This window comes from Xenopus laevis, chromosome 6S, assembly GCF_017654675.1.
Source record: "Xenopus laevis strain J_2021 chromosome 6S, Xenopus_laevis_v10.1, whole genome shotgun sequence".
Taxonomy (NCBI): domain Eukaryota; kingdom Metazoa; phylum Chordata; class Amphibia; order Anura; family Pipidae; genus Xenopus; species Xenopus laevis.
In genome coordinates this window covers 94,318,383-94,332,837 of record NC_054382.1, presented here as the reverse complement: position 1 = coordinate 94,332,837, position 14,455 = coordinate 94,318,383, and the positions used below count along the sequence as shown (strand labels likewise).

At 40.9% G+C, this 14,455-nt stretch overlaps 1 protein-coding gene across 2 annotated transcripts in view; it reads right to left on the bottom strand.

Annotated features, from left to right (window-relative positions):
- colec12.S (collectin subfamily member 12 S homeolog) overlaps positions 1-14,455 on the bottom strand; it is a 79,703-nt gene that overhangs the window by 19,655 nt on the left and 45,593 nt on the right. For both annotated transcript variants that reach the window (XM_018223652.2, XM_018223651.2), the window contains exons 3-4: positions 5,889-6,011; positions 1,919-2,017 (exon numbers count right to left, since the gene is read on the bottom strand). In XM_018223652.2, the coding sequence (XP_018079141.1) occupies positions 1,919-2,017; positions 5,889-6,011 (222 nt within the window). The remainder of the gene's footprint in view (positions 1-1,918; positions 2,018-5,888; positions 6,012-14,455) is intronic.

The window sequence follows — 14,455 nt, the reverse complement described above, 5'->3', positions numbered from 1 at the left end:
TTAAAGGATTTTGCTGTCTGGCCCTGGAAGTTATAGTGTTCTGGAAGGAACAGATGATATTGAATCATCCTACCGAGTCCTACCCGAAGGCATGGGCTCCGTTGCCCAAGTGTCCCAGGCTACCGCCCGCGGACAGCTTGAACGGATGGGTCCCCCTTCGCCGAAGCTAGGGAGGGCCCACCATCCCTGCCCCCCAAAGGGGTTTGGGGTCGTTTGGACTTCGCCAAAGCTAGGGGAAGTCCCGTCTACCCTGGATTCTGCTGAAGCTTCCTCCAGGGCCATGGCCTGGGGTCCAGCCAAAGGACTATGACCCCATCCAGGGTACTCAAACCAAACACAAAAAAGGTGCTGGAGTGTTCGGTGCAAGGCGATTGATTGCCTTTAGTAAGGTTCCACAGATGAGCCAGTTAATCCACTCCAGTGGTTCAGTTCACATGTTGAGCTCACTTTCCACAGGAAGGCTGTCCTGTGGAAAAGTATTTAATGCTAGTGAGAGTGTTAGGAAGGTCTCTCAGAGCAGGGCACATAACAGGAACGGTTACTTGTCTGTGTTAGGAACTCCCACAGGGGCTGGGGATGCTGCCTGTCACTGCAAGAGGGATATGTGACCAGGTCACTGAGATTGAGTCTAAAGTGATTGAAGTGCTGCCAGAATGTAAGACAGGCCTGAAGCTGTTGAATTTGTGTCCCTGGAGGGGAGAGTCAGCAGATCTTAGTAAGAAGCCTGAATATTCCAGAGCGTGGAAACCAACCTGTATGGTAAGAACCCTAATGTGGGGAAAAGTCTTGAATGCATGCTGTTAAAATGCTAATGAGCTGCGTTCCTGTATGCCAGAGACTTTATGTTGGGAAGAGGTTGTCTGAATAAACCTGTGTTTTTGCATGAAGATGCTGTGTCCCTTTCTCTATGCTCCTGATCCTTTAGCTATAGCCATAGCTAATTTCCCCCAAAAATTCTGTGTACAGGCAGCCAGCTTGTCACATTAATAAATACTAAACATTCAAGTTTTTGAAAATCGAATTCGAATTTGTGAAGTTTTTTGTGCAAGAAAATTTGAATAGTTGCAAAAATCCTATTTTAAACCTTGATAAATCACCCCCTTAAAGTCTGCTATTTCTTTGCTTATATTACAGCAGGGCCAGGTCACCTCGATCCCCCCACCCCTGTGTGGAAATGCATGTGCGATGACGTCACACGGAGCTGTGGTGACACAAGGGTGAGTGGTGGAGGGGAGAGCAGAGAAGCAGAGGGGAGAGAGAACATTGACTAGGGATAGGCAGAAGACCCTTTAACAAGTGCCTGCCCAGTGCTCCATTATCATTGAGCCCTAGGCAGGTGACTTTTCTGCCTACTTGGAAGAAATTCGTCTGGACCCCCTCCTTCACAAACAAGTAAGTTCTGGGTGGCGAGGAGGGAGGGGCGGCAGCATCGCAGAAGCCACCTCAAGCAGCAAGAGGCTTAGAATCACCCATGAACAGAAGGCATTGGATGTGGGAATAGGAGGCATCACATTTAGAAGTGGGAAGTACAAGGTTAATTAGCCTGACCAGGTATAATAGTGGCATGTACAACATTGTGTAGCAGGAAAATGTCCAATTATTCTACATGTTCTTGCTATATTCTAATAAAATGATGATATTCTCCAAAAGGGTCACGGGTGCTCTTCAGCAGTCTGAGCTCCATACAGATCTCTTGGAGGGTCAAATTTGGCCTGCACGTTTTCAGTTGGGCAGAGCACAAAATAATCATCGAAAGAAAACAAAGTTGTGGAATTCAGAGGGTAAATACTGTGGTTCCCCAGAGGAAAGTAAATTATTTTTATTACTGTTATTAACACATACAGATTAGTGGAATCAATAGGGGGATAAAGAAATAAGGCACACATATGTACTTTTATCTTGCTTGCTCAATATTTACCTAATTTCTTCAGATTCACTTCCACATCAGAAAGTTGCTTTGAGTAGCCCCTGTGTGACATTTCCATGTCATCCGTCACCCCATCCATCCTTTCTACAACTGAAAGATCAAGAAGAAGTGCATATTATTCTATGTTTTTAGAATTATTTGCTGTGATATAACATAAAGCAAATTTTTGCAATTCCATTTTTATGTTTAAGAATTATTTATTAAGAAATCTGTTATCCAGAATGCAGAAAGGCAGACATTAGAAAACTTCCCATGTGAGATTGTGTTTCACATTGACATCTGGATTAAAGTGACGGTAAGTATGTTTACAACAAGATTTATTGAATATTACAAAAGGGAAGCTGCATGACTGACAATGTCAGGATTCCTATGGTTGGACGTTTATTCCTGCAGTTCTGCAAATAAATTAATGTTACAATATGAATCAGAATTTATTCAACATCTTATATGCTCTGGAACAACCCATAGAAACAATTCAAAAGTATTTCTGGGCTGATGTAGAATCCATTGTGCATTGGGAACACTGCACATTTTATTCCAAATGAAAACATGAAAAATGTATCAAATTTGTGTTCTTTTTTTTACAGAACTTTAAGAAAAGGGGATATTAGGCTGTTCAATAAAATAGTAGTGTCTGCATTCTTCTTTATGAACTCAAACATTCACTATATAAACTGAAACATGTTTTAAGATTTTGCGTTCCTTTGAATCACTGAACTAATATTTAGTTGTATAATCAGTGTTTCTGAGAACTGCTGCACATCTGTGTTGCATGGAGTCCACCAACTTCTGGCACCTGTTACATTCCACAATTCTTCTGCATTTCTTGGTTTTGCCTCAGAAACAGCATTTTTGATGTTAAGGTCAGTAACGTAACTGGAGGGGGGCGGGGCGTGCAGCCAGGCCCCCCCACCCCCTTTCATACGTGATTTTCCTATTGGAATCAGTGGTGTGTGAGCTGGCGGGGTGCCCTGAGGGGGTGCGGGCCCTGGCCCAATAGCACCCCCTGCTCCTCCGGTAGTTTGCCACTGGTTAAGATTCAGGTCACTCCATATTGTCATTCTTGTTGGTCTGGAACCAAAATGTTGCTCGTTTACTGGTTAGTTTGGAACTGATCTGTGGTAGGTGATAAATAGGCCCAACAACATAGTATGAGAAACTTCCCCCTATCATGATGCATGTGCCACCATGTTTCACTGTCTTCACACTGTACTGTGGCTTAAATTCGACTGTGGCGAAAAAAATACGAGTGCGTATGCGCACTTTCGTTTTTCCCCAGCTCTCCCAGCCCTACGTCTAACATGGGAATATTCCAATGGACAAGCTTCCAAGCTTCCTTGGAAGCTGTTGTTTCATAAGATAAGGATTTGCTCCACTGTGGTTTGGGTAATATATATGTAGGAATGCTCTAGGTAAACCCTGAAGACAATTCTAGCAGGAGAAGTCCTAGCTCATTGTTAGATAACTACTGATATAATATGAATGCTTTCCCAGTGATCCTGGCTAGATGCAGGTGAGACTCCAAATAGCTGGGTAGGATATGGACATAAAACTAAGAATAACCAGAGACATTTACGCAGTGAGTCATAAAGCAAACTGAATTGGTCTGTACTAGTCTGGCCAGGAACATAGACAACATTTATATAAAAATAGAGCAATGAGTTTATTTCCTTGCTTCAAACCATGTGTTGGTTCTGGTTTTGACCAGTGTCCTATTTCCTTATAGGCAGGATTTCAAAATGTTTAAGGTTCATCTGACCATTTTTTTTTTACTTAGTTTGATTACACATTATGTTTTTTTTTACACTCTGGAATATTTTTTGTATGGTTAAACAGTCTGTGATTAAACATTTGGAAATGTTCAGTTTGAATGAATGAACTAAGATTATCATGGCATTTTATTAAATCATGTTATAAATCATATTAAAAGTTTAAATGTTGTTCATATTAAAAAGCAGATTTTTTTTAATGAGAACTTTATATTTTCACCAGTTCTTGTCCACTTCATGGGAGATTTGAAATTACTTTCTCATTACTTTGTAAGGATTGTGAGCTTAGGTAACAAATCTGTCCAAATCGCTTAAAAAATGGTCTCCCAGGCAGACTGATCAGCTAATCCATTCATTTAGATGGCGATTTTCTTTGCACTCCAATCAAAGTCCTTATCTTGGGAGAAACATACAAACCGTACCAAACTCACCCATTCTCTTCTTTTTCTCCTTTCCCAATACTCCAGTGTTGCCAGTGATGTCATGACTTTGCCCACATTTTTGTCACTGGGCCACCCCTCCTATGTCACAGCCCACCTCTTTTGTTGCCGCCCCCACTGCTGGCTGGTAAGTTTATGCCAAAATGGTGGCAACACTATTTATATATGTAGGCATTAAATATTAGTTGATACTTTACAGGGAGCGTTCAACATTAAAATCACTCCCTGCCACAGTGAAATTTACAATATAAGGTTCCTACCAACCACACTGTAGGGTCATTTTTATCAGGAACCAGTTAACAGGCCTTTATGCTTTTAGAGGGTGGGAAGAAACCAGAGTACCTGGTGGAAACCTGCACAAGCATGTGAACAACATACACACGGCTGTCAGGAACTACCGGGAATCAAACACTGAACTGTTTACTTACAAGCTCCTATAGTTCTCTTGTGAGCCACTGGGGGCTTTTAGAGCTGGAGCTCATCAATACTCAGAGATCCATCCAGCGTCTCTACCTGTTACTCTCTTCACTTTGTTATCAACATGTGCCAATGATTAAGGACCTATATAAGCCTGTTCCTTGCTATTCACAGTTGCTTGATCATCAATGCTCATAAGCCTGATCTCGCTTGTGATTCCTGTGATTCCCTTGCCTGATTCCTGCCTGTGTTTCCTGAGTCTTTGCCTGGTTCCCTGTTCGTGACTGTGTCCTGCCTGATTCTCTGCTCTATTCCCTTGTTCCCACTCTTGTTCCCTTTGCCTGTTGAATCTCCTGGTCCTCGGCATGTCTCTCAGATTATTCTTTGCATTCAGCCTGCCCCTGGTCTCGTGGCCAGGCCTGATCATTCAGCACGTTCCGGACTCTGCCTTTGTTTACCGTTTACCTAACCACAGGCCTGTATTTGGACCATTTCTGCACTTATATCTGTGTTCCTTGTTCTTTGTTTCATTTCGATCCTGCTAATTTCTCAGTCAGTCAAGAGAGTTTTCAGGGTTACTCTATAGGCTCCTACCAGCTGGTTACTCAATGGTGGTCAGACCTAACAAACTCCATGGAGATTGTTCCCAGGGACCCCAGTGCCACCATGCTGTTATAAAAGTCTAAGCTCAGTCACTCCTTTTACATTACAATGATAATAATCAGAATAACCTCCATGCTTATTGTAGCAAACCCCTTTACCTGGAGTAGCCGGGCACAACTACTTTGTGGGGAGCAGAGCAATCAGTGGCACATGTACCAATCACATCACTAGTAATAGCTGTATGTAGTGCTTCTCAGCATTTTCTGACAACTTATGAGGCCTGAGACTTTACACTGACAGAGGTTAATGGAAGTATATTAAAAATGTATATTAAAATACATTTTATAGTTTAGGGGCCTTTGGAGTTGGAGATAAACAGACTGAATGAAAATAAATTGATATAGAACCCAAAAATAACAGCTGGATATGGATCATGGATCATGGATCATGCAAAAATGTCATGAGGCTTCTCATGAAAACTCAATTTAAATCAATGGGAAAATCACAATCTGAATTGGTTGCTTTCTGTAGTTCTAAGGACAGAAGTGTTCCTTGCTCACAATAAACTATCTAATTGCTTTCCTGGAACAGAAAAGTTGTTTGTTTCAGTTCTGCAAAATAATTCTTACAAATATTGTTTATGCACTTCTCTCATAATTTACAATGTACCCAATACAAAGGTGGAAATATGTATTCCAGTAAAGAGCACAGATGAAGAATAAGAGCACCTACCTTTGTATCCCAGTATAGAGACGGTGATCGTTAGCAGCGCACACAGAACATACAGCAATATGATAGAAAACTTCAGTGCCCAGTTATTTTTACATTTCGTACATTGTGATCCTTCCTGTATACCTGAAATGCAAAATACAAATATGTTATTCTTTTTTACTCCTTGGGGCAAAAACTGTATCTCCAGATTACTGTACAGGTATGGGATCCATTATCCGAAAACCTGTTATCCAGAAAGCTCTGAATTACTGGATGGCTGTCTCCCATAGATTCCATTTTATCCAAACAATCCACATTTTATCAAAATGATTTCCCTTTTCTCTGTAATAATAAAACATTACCTTGTACTTGATCTCACCAAGATTTAATTAATCCTTATTGGAAAACCAGCCTATTGGGTTTGATTAAAGGGATACTGTCATGGGGAAAAATTTTTTTTTCAAAATGAATCAGTTAATAGTGCTGCTCCAGCAGAATTCTGCACTGAAATCCATTTCTCAAAAGCGCAAACAGTTTTTTTATATTCAGTTTTGAAATCTGACATGGGGCTAGACATTTTGTCAATTTCCCAGCTGCCCCAAATCATGTGACTTGTGCTCTGATAAACTTCAATCACTCTTTACTGCTATACTGCAAGTTGGAGTGATATCACCCCCTCCCTTTTCCCCCCCAGCAGCCAAACAAAATAAAAATGGGAAGGTAACCAGATAGCAGCTCCCTAACACAAGATAACAGCGGCCTGGTAGATCTAAGAACAACACTCAATAGTAAAAACCCATGTCCCACTGAGACACATTCAGTTACATTGAGAAGGAAAAACAGCAGCCTGCCAGAAAGCATTTCTCTCCTAAAGTGCAGGCACAAGTCACATGACCAGGGGCAGCTGGGAAATTGACAAAATGTCTAGCCCCATGTCAGATTTCAAAATTGAATATAAAAAAATCTGTTTGTTCTTTTGAGAAATGGATTTCAGTGCAGAATTCTTCTGGAGCAGCACTATTAACTGATGCGTTTTGAAAAAATCATGTTTTCTGATGACAGGATCCCTTTAAAGTTTATATGATTGTCTAGTAGACTTCAGGCATGAAGATCCAAATTATGGAAAGATCCGTTATTCGGAAAACCCCAGGTCCCGTGCATTCTGGATAACAGATCCCATACCCATGACCTCAAACTTTTTCTCAGCTGTGCCTCAATGTCAGTGATCAGGTCTCACCCTAATGAGGCTCAAAGGCATCTGTAAATATTATTCCTATACATATTCCCATGTATAGAATGCATGACCTAGAATGCAGTCATTGTTAAAACAACAAACAAAAATAAAATCTCCTGCACCTGCCTTTCTATTATAAAAGTCATGAAACACCTAAAAGTAGATTCTGCTCAGGCCTCAGAATCACAAGGGGAGTGGGCATTGCAGTTTTTTGTTTTTTTTTAGAAATTCTGGTCTGTATTAAAAAGGAATTAAAAAAGAACATGTTTAAAGTCATGGCCGGCTGCTTCTTGTAACAACAATCAGGCATAAGTTTTAAATGTTGTGAAAGATAAAACTGAAGCCCAGGCATTATGTCATCTCTGGTTTTTATATTGTGCACAAGAGCATTCTAGGTGAGCCAAGTCATTGTTATATGTTGCCATGGCTGTTATACCACATTTATCACAACAGCTCTTTTACTTTGCTCTGACAGCTCTGTATTTTTGGTGCTGATTTTCTACTGTCTCAGATTTTATACACAGTCGATGTGTCTAAATCTGCTTGCAGACTCTGACTTGCCTACATACCCATTGTTCTTTTCCCTAGTCTATCTGCAGGCACTGTAACTGCCCAAGATGCTAATTTGGTGGTCCTACATATGTTGAAGTCTTAGGTTTTCCTAATTTAGTTACCTGCCTATGATTTTTGGCAGAAAATGATGCTGGAGGGTAAGGAGGGATTACAAAGTTGAGAAAAAGTAAAATTTCATGTATTAGCATAGTTTAAAGGAGAACTAAACCCTAAAAATGAATATGGCTAAACATGCCATATATTATAAACTAAACTTATTGCACCAGCCTAAAGTTTCAGCTTGTCAATAGCAGAAATGATCCAGGACTTCAAACTTGTCACAGGGGGCCGCCATCTTGGAAAGTGTCTGCAACACTCACATGCTCAGTGGGCTCTGAGCAGCTGTTTAAGTTTTTGGGCTGTTGCAAATTATCAAGCAGAAAATGAGGTTGGCCTGTAATATAAGCTGATGCTAAATTCTGATGCTAGTTGCACTGGTTCCTGAGTTGCCATGTAGTAATTATTAATCAGCCTTATATTGTGACATTTATATTCTATGTGTACTGTATATTGTGAGTGGTCCCTAAGCTCAGTAAGTGACAGCAGCACAGAGCATGTGCAGTGAATCAGCAGAAAAGAAGATGGGGAGCTACTGGGGCATCTTTGGAGACACAGATATGTACTGCTAAAGGGCTGTGATTGCCTTGGGCTGGTACAACAGCCCAACACATAATGTACAACATTTCTAGCTACTTCTTTAGCTAGTTTCTTCTCCTTTAAGAGACAACAGGGCTCCAGATCTCCACTTCCAGTAGCTGCACTGAAGATGCAAATTTCCCAGCAGCAGTGACCCTCACATGTGTTAGTCACACTGTGGATCTCATTGGAAGGCAGGCATATATATATATATTGTACAAAGACTTCTGCCATATACAGTGCAAGGTGCAAAGAGTCCTTAGCTTTTCCTAGACCAATAACCTGCTTGTCTTATACATGGCATTTTTCTTCACCACAAGAAATATTTAGTGGATAAAAACATCCGTACTTCTCAGTGCTGTAAGAGGTAACAGCTGACTGTCAGTGTTGGACTGGGGTGTCCCATGAAAAGCCAGGCCCCGGTTTTTACCAAGTGTCTAGTCAAATTCTGCTGTGCACATAGGGTGGATCTTGAGCATAAAACACGCATTTGTGCATTTTTTGGCTAAAATCCACTCCATGTATGCAGCAACAGAAAACCCAAGTGATTTAGGTAGGTACTGCATTTTCAAAGCAGCCTTGCATGTCTTGAGAAAGACCCATAAAAGATCATCATCATTTACATAGAACCAAAAACAGACCCAGCACGATAATAGGCTGGTTAGGCCCAGCAGCTCCCAGTAACAGAAAGTAGGCAGGTTGGGTTGGTAAAACTGACTATGTAACATATTCACTAGGTCTCTACTAATCTGCTATTACCCTAAGTGCACTCCACTGCATTCATCCTGTAAAAATTACTGATATGCTAAATTGCATACACACATCACTGTCACACACTATTCACTCAAAGGCCACATAAAGAAATTACCTGTTGGGTGTAACAGAATAGAACAAGTATACCCTGCCACCTCTTAGCCCACATTAGTATTGCAGCAGATGTGCACTTTTATTTTAAACACCATTAAATAAAAAAAACCTAGACCAGCTGACAGGTTATTCTAAGCAATAGTTCATCTATGATACATGGAGAGTAAAAAGCAGTCCTTTTCTTGATCTTAGGGTCTTTGTATGAAGCTACCCAAGAAAGCAAACCCAACAGCCGTTAGCAAGACAGAGGAATTGAACGGAATTACACAAACAAACCGTAAATGAATCCTAAAATCTAATGAAGGATATCAGTGCAGCTATGTGAGCCATGCAAAAAGTACAACTTACTACAATATACAGAAATATGCTGCTGGCTGGAAACATAGGTGGGATGTACCTTGTCTGCTGCACCGCTGCTTACAAACACACAAATCAGGGGATAAATCAGTGTCATAATTAGTCTATCATAATTCTGATATAAAGTATGATACGTATGGATTCATAGCCCTGGGTAAAATTCCCACATAGACATCTTTCTGACTATTTCTTAAGAACTCTCTTACAAATCCTTCCACCTCTGATGTTTAATGTGCCCAAATATTGGCTGATATGAGGTTATCCAACCAACAAACACAGGGGTCATGAGCACAGCTGGCACAGAATTTGGCCTCAAGTAAATGGTGAGACTGCAATGACCCAGCTAAGCAAATTAATGAATTGCAGCAGAGGAAGAGAATAGAAGTCCCTATTAATTCAGAGTCACTCCGAAGATGACTTTATTTGGATACATTTAATCTGTAACTCATTCTTATAGTTATGTTATGCATATGTTTAGTTGTCACCTGTTCCTCGTGCAAACCAACATGCTTTTTCACAAAAATGGGATCCATAATTCCACAGTGTAAAAATGAAAATAGAGCCCTCAAAAATGTTTATGGCCAAAAACAAGTTTTCAAGAAAAATGCAGAATGTATAAGTAATAAGTACATTCCAATCCAATAATAAAAATCAAAGCAATTGAAATATTATTCCGCAGCAAGTCTCCATGGTCAAGTTCCCACCACCCAAATTCCAACAGGATTTATAGGCTATGGATTATGGAGATAATAGCTGTACATGGTTTTTAACAGGGCCTGATCTAGGGAAAGGCAGTGTAGGCACGTGCCCAGGGGCGCTCCACCAATGAGGCGAGTTGAGACACTCGCCTCAGGCAGCAGCGCCCCCCTGGTTACCAGGGGCGGCAAAAATGCCGCTCCTGGTAACTAAGAGCCGAATTTCCGGTTTTCAACCCGGAAATTCGTCTCTTCTAGTGCAGAGAGCGCAATTGTGCTCTCTGCACTAGCGTCGTGCAGCGCCCCGACCCCCTCCTGCGCCGAAAATGTGAGCGCCGTGAGGAGGGGTCGGGGCGGCAACGGAAGGCCACCTCAGGTGGCATAAAGACACGGATCAGCGCTGCACGTGCCTAGGGCGCAAAGCTGGGGGGAGGGGGTGCCAGGCACCTCCCCTCTCTTCCTGCGCTTTTCCCCATTGAGTGGCGCTTCCATGAATGTGAGTGTGCCCAGGCTGCGCTGGGACCGGCCAGGTTGCCTAGGGCGCCTGGTCGGCCTGGCCCGGCTTTGGGTTGACTGAAGATTTGCACATACGGGTGATTCTGGCAGCTGGTCAATGCTACAGCGTGGGTTAGACCAAGAGCTGGCGATTTATTTCATACTGATGTGTACAAATTGAAGCTTAATATTTTTCTAGTTGAACTTCACCCTTTAGAAAAAGGATCTATTCACAGGTTTACCTTAAAGAGCTTCCCAGGGGATTAAAAACTCCCCTTCCTTTCTCCTGTGTAAGGAGAATTCGGGGAGATTAGCGACAAATCTTGTCTACTGCGGGCGACTAATCTCCCCAAAATGCCTTCCTGCCAGCAAGAATACGAATCACCAGTGAGATGGCATAAGTATCACTTCAGTTTTCCGAAGTTGCCAGAAGTTGCCTCACGAGTTGCTGGGCAACTAATCTCCCCGAATCTTCACGTGTGACACCACCCTAAAGGGTAAATGCAACATCATCTTACTTACTCCTGTAGTCTGCTGGGCAGCTAATAACTGTAATGCAATTTAGTGCACCAATAGAAAGTTTAGGACCCATATTCAATAAGGGACTTTGGAACAGGCCCGTACTTTGGAACAGAACGTATTTTGGCCAATGTGTGGTACAGGTATGGGATCCAATATCCAGAAAGTTCCGAATTACAGAAAGGTTGTCTCCATTTTATCCAAATAAAGATAGAAAGACTTTTTAAAAACCAAGTTACATGAATCAATATTGGTCGCAAAACAAATTTTTTCGTAGACTTAATGTATCAAGAGCCAAATTATGGATTCTGCATTCTGGATAATGGGTCCGATACCTCTACTAAAAATTATTTATATATTTTACAAACATACAACTCCTTTGTGTGCTGGCAATGATTTCCTTTGACAGTTAACTGCAACTTACAAAGATAAAAATGTAAAATTTTTAATCACTCTTCGACTTTTATTTAAAAACATTAAATAATGTGGCACTGCACTGTATACCTAACTTTCCATCTGCACTCACTGTATGGACTCAGCATCTCTCCACACCTTGGGAGAGAAAAGCATCAGCAGTCAACCACTAAAGAAAGTACTTAAGGGGTCATTATAGTGACAAATGATGGATTTAGGGAATAACATGTTTATACAGCTTTCTCTTGGTTAGTAAAACAAAGGGTACTTACTCTCTAGTCAGAGAGTTGTAGAATGGATGACTGGCTTTAATTTTTCTTCACTGACCTTAGAGGTCACTGTGTCATTAAAACCTTTGGATAAATGAGGTTTTGTTGCAGAAGTATCATAGTCCACGTGGGTAGACAGAAATACACAGATTACTGAAGGAATGCTGTCTGTTCTAGAAGAGAGTTGGAATACTGTATGTTCTACAATATATTTTATAGAAATTAAAGAATGCCCCTTAGTGCTCAGTCTAAAAACACCTACATGTGGGGTGTTGCTGTGCACAAGGAGCTCTGTGCTTACCATTTGCCATAGGGCTCTGTTTGGGCCTATCACAAGCTTGTGTGTCTGAGTGAAAGTAGCCTTATTTCCCCCACCCGTAGGGCAGTGTGCAAAGTGCAGAAAAAAGGGTTGTGCCCATTATTTGCACTTTGCACGCAGCGCTGAATTTGATAAATTACCCCTGAAGTGATTAGAAACCTATATAAGGTTTATTTTCCCTTTGACTAGTTTATACAATGCTATAAAGATTATCACTAGTGTCCATAGTCTCCATCTCTCATATACATATTGCTGAAGGCCAGGTTAAGTTCTAGGTATCAAATATCTTTTATCAAGTGTATTAGAGGAAAGAAAAAACCTGCCCTGCTTTCCGTTCACAAAATAATAATGATAACATCTGCTTTTCATCATGGGCTTTATAGCAGCCTCTGACTCATTATGGGAACTAGAAGCACATGTTTATATCCTGCTGTGGAATCCATAGCTACGCAATTTACAGGACTAGGGTGACCTTCGGCACACTACATGTTTCACATACCTGCCAACAATTTGATCTCAGGAATTAAGCTGGCTTTCATTTAGAATTATTCAGCAAGTACCCACATTGTAAACATATGTAACAGGCGGTACACTTGGGGACACATCTATGACACTCACATTTGTTTTCGTAATGACACGGTTCCCTCTGGGTTTACTTGATCCCTTACGTTTAATTTTACATACACTTCAAATGCTATACGTCATAGGAAACATTGTTATGCACACGCCTTGCATGTTCTGGAGAGGTGCAGCACCTGTACCTTTATGGTGTGTATGATGACTATTGGCCTGTGTGAAGCCAATCAATTTGCTTCTTCTAAGCCAAGATGCGCAAGAGACAACATGTCAATTATGATGAATTTCTCACAAAATCTTAGCTGAAAAAGATGCTATACCCTTACTTTTCCTGCACTGTTGAGCAATCCAAATGTTGCACAAGGCACATTTGCACAAACACAGTAATAAGTCTTCTTGCATTTTCTGAAGATGCAGAGCATATGATAAATGATGGGGTGTGCGGCTGCTGGACTCTGCACCAAGCAACAAGCAAGTATGTACAAATTTAAAGTTATAAAACCTCAAATTTATCTTATTTTCCTGCCTGGATGTACTAGGTTTTTGGGAATATCTATATTGCTATTATTATCTCTCCAGAAAGGATATGGGCAAAAGTAAAGTTGCTCTGCTAAACCTGAAGAATTCTATTTACTCCTTTGTCCATGTTGGCTTCTTGTGAGGGACATTATAACCAGGGGTGGACCGAATCTTAAAGAAACCCCTAATTTTGTAGACAATGAAGTATATGATATGGTGCTGGTTTTACTTTAGGCCAAAAATGAACATTGTCTTTAAAAAAGGCTACTTTATTGGAGCCCCCTACAGATATGATATGGTCCCTGTCCGGGTTTCAAATGAGAGATGGGCTTGTCCTAACATCCCTGACAGAAGCACAGTAGGAGAGGGACAGCCAATCCCAGTTCTGCAATCACATCAGCAAAGACAGGCTTCAGTTCCCTATCAGGTCAACCTAGCTGCTGATTGGTTCCCATCCTACAGTGCACTCTGCAGAACTTGGGAAAGGAGGCAATAGGAAGTGGAACTGATGGGCAGGACTAGTAAGGTTTTTGCAGAAATTTCCAATAAAGGAACCAGAAACACAACTTTTTAACATAAAATGTCCCCTTTCAAGGGGAAATATGCACATGCAGCATGTGGTAAAGTAATCTCAAGTAAGTCACTTCAGATTTAAAGGGGCAAAATTAATGTTAATGCAATGCGAGACTAATAGAGTAATAGAAGTGAGTTTTGCTTTTTATTCTAATTAGAAAAACTGTTATTTGTAGCACTTAAAAATACATTTTTAAATAAAGATTTGTTTACAATTTACATATATTCCTGACTAGGTTATTGAGTTTTAGCAAGATGGTTGCTAGGGTCCAAATTATCCTACTAACGATGTATTTATATGAATAGGAGAGGCCCTGAATGGAAGTAATAAAAAGTAACACTAATTCTAAATCTAGCAACCATACATTGACTTTAATAAGAGACTGGAATATGAATAGGAGAAGGCCTGGATAGAAAGATGAGTGATAAAATACATTTATAGCCTTTGTTTTTTAGAAGGGGTCAGTGACCTCCATTCGAAAGCTGGAATGAGTAAGAAAAAG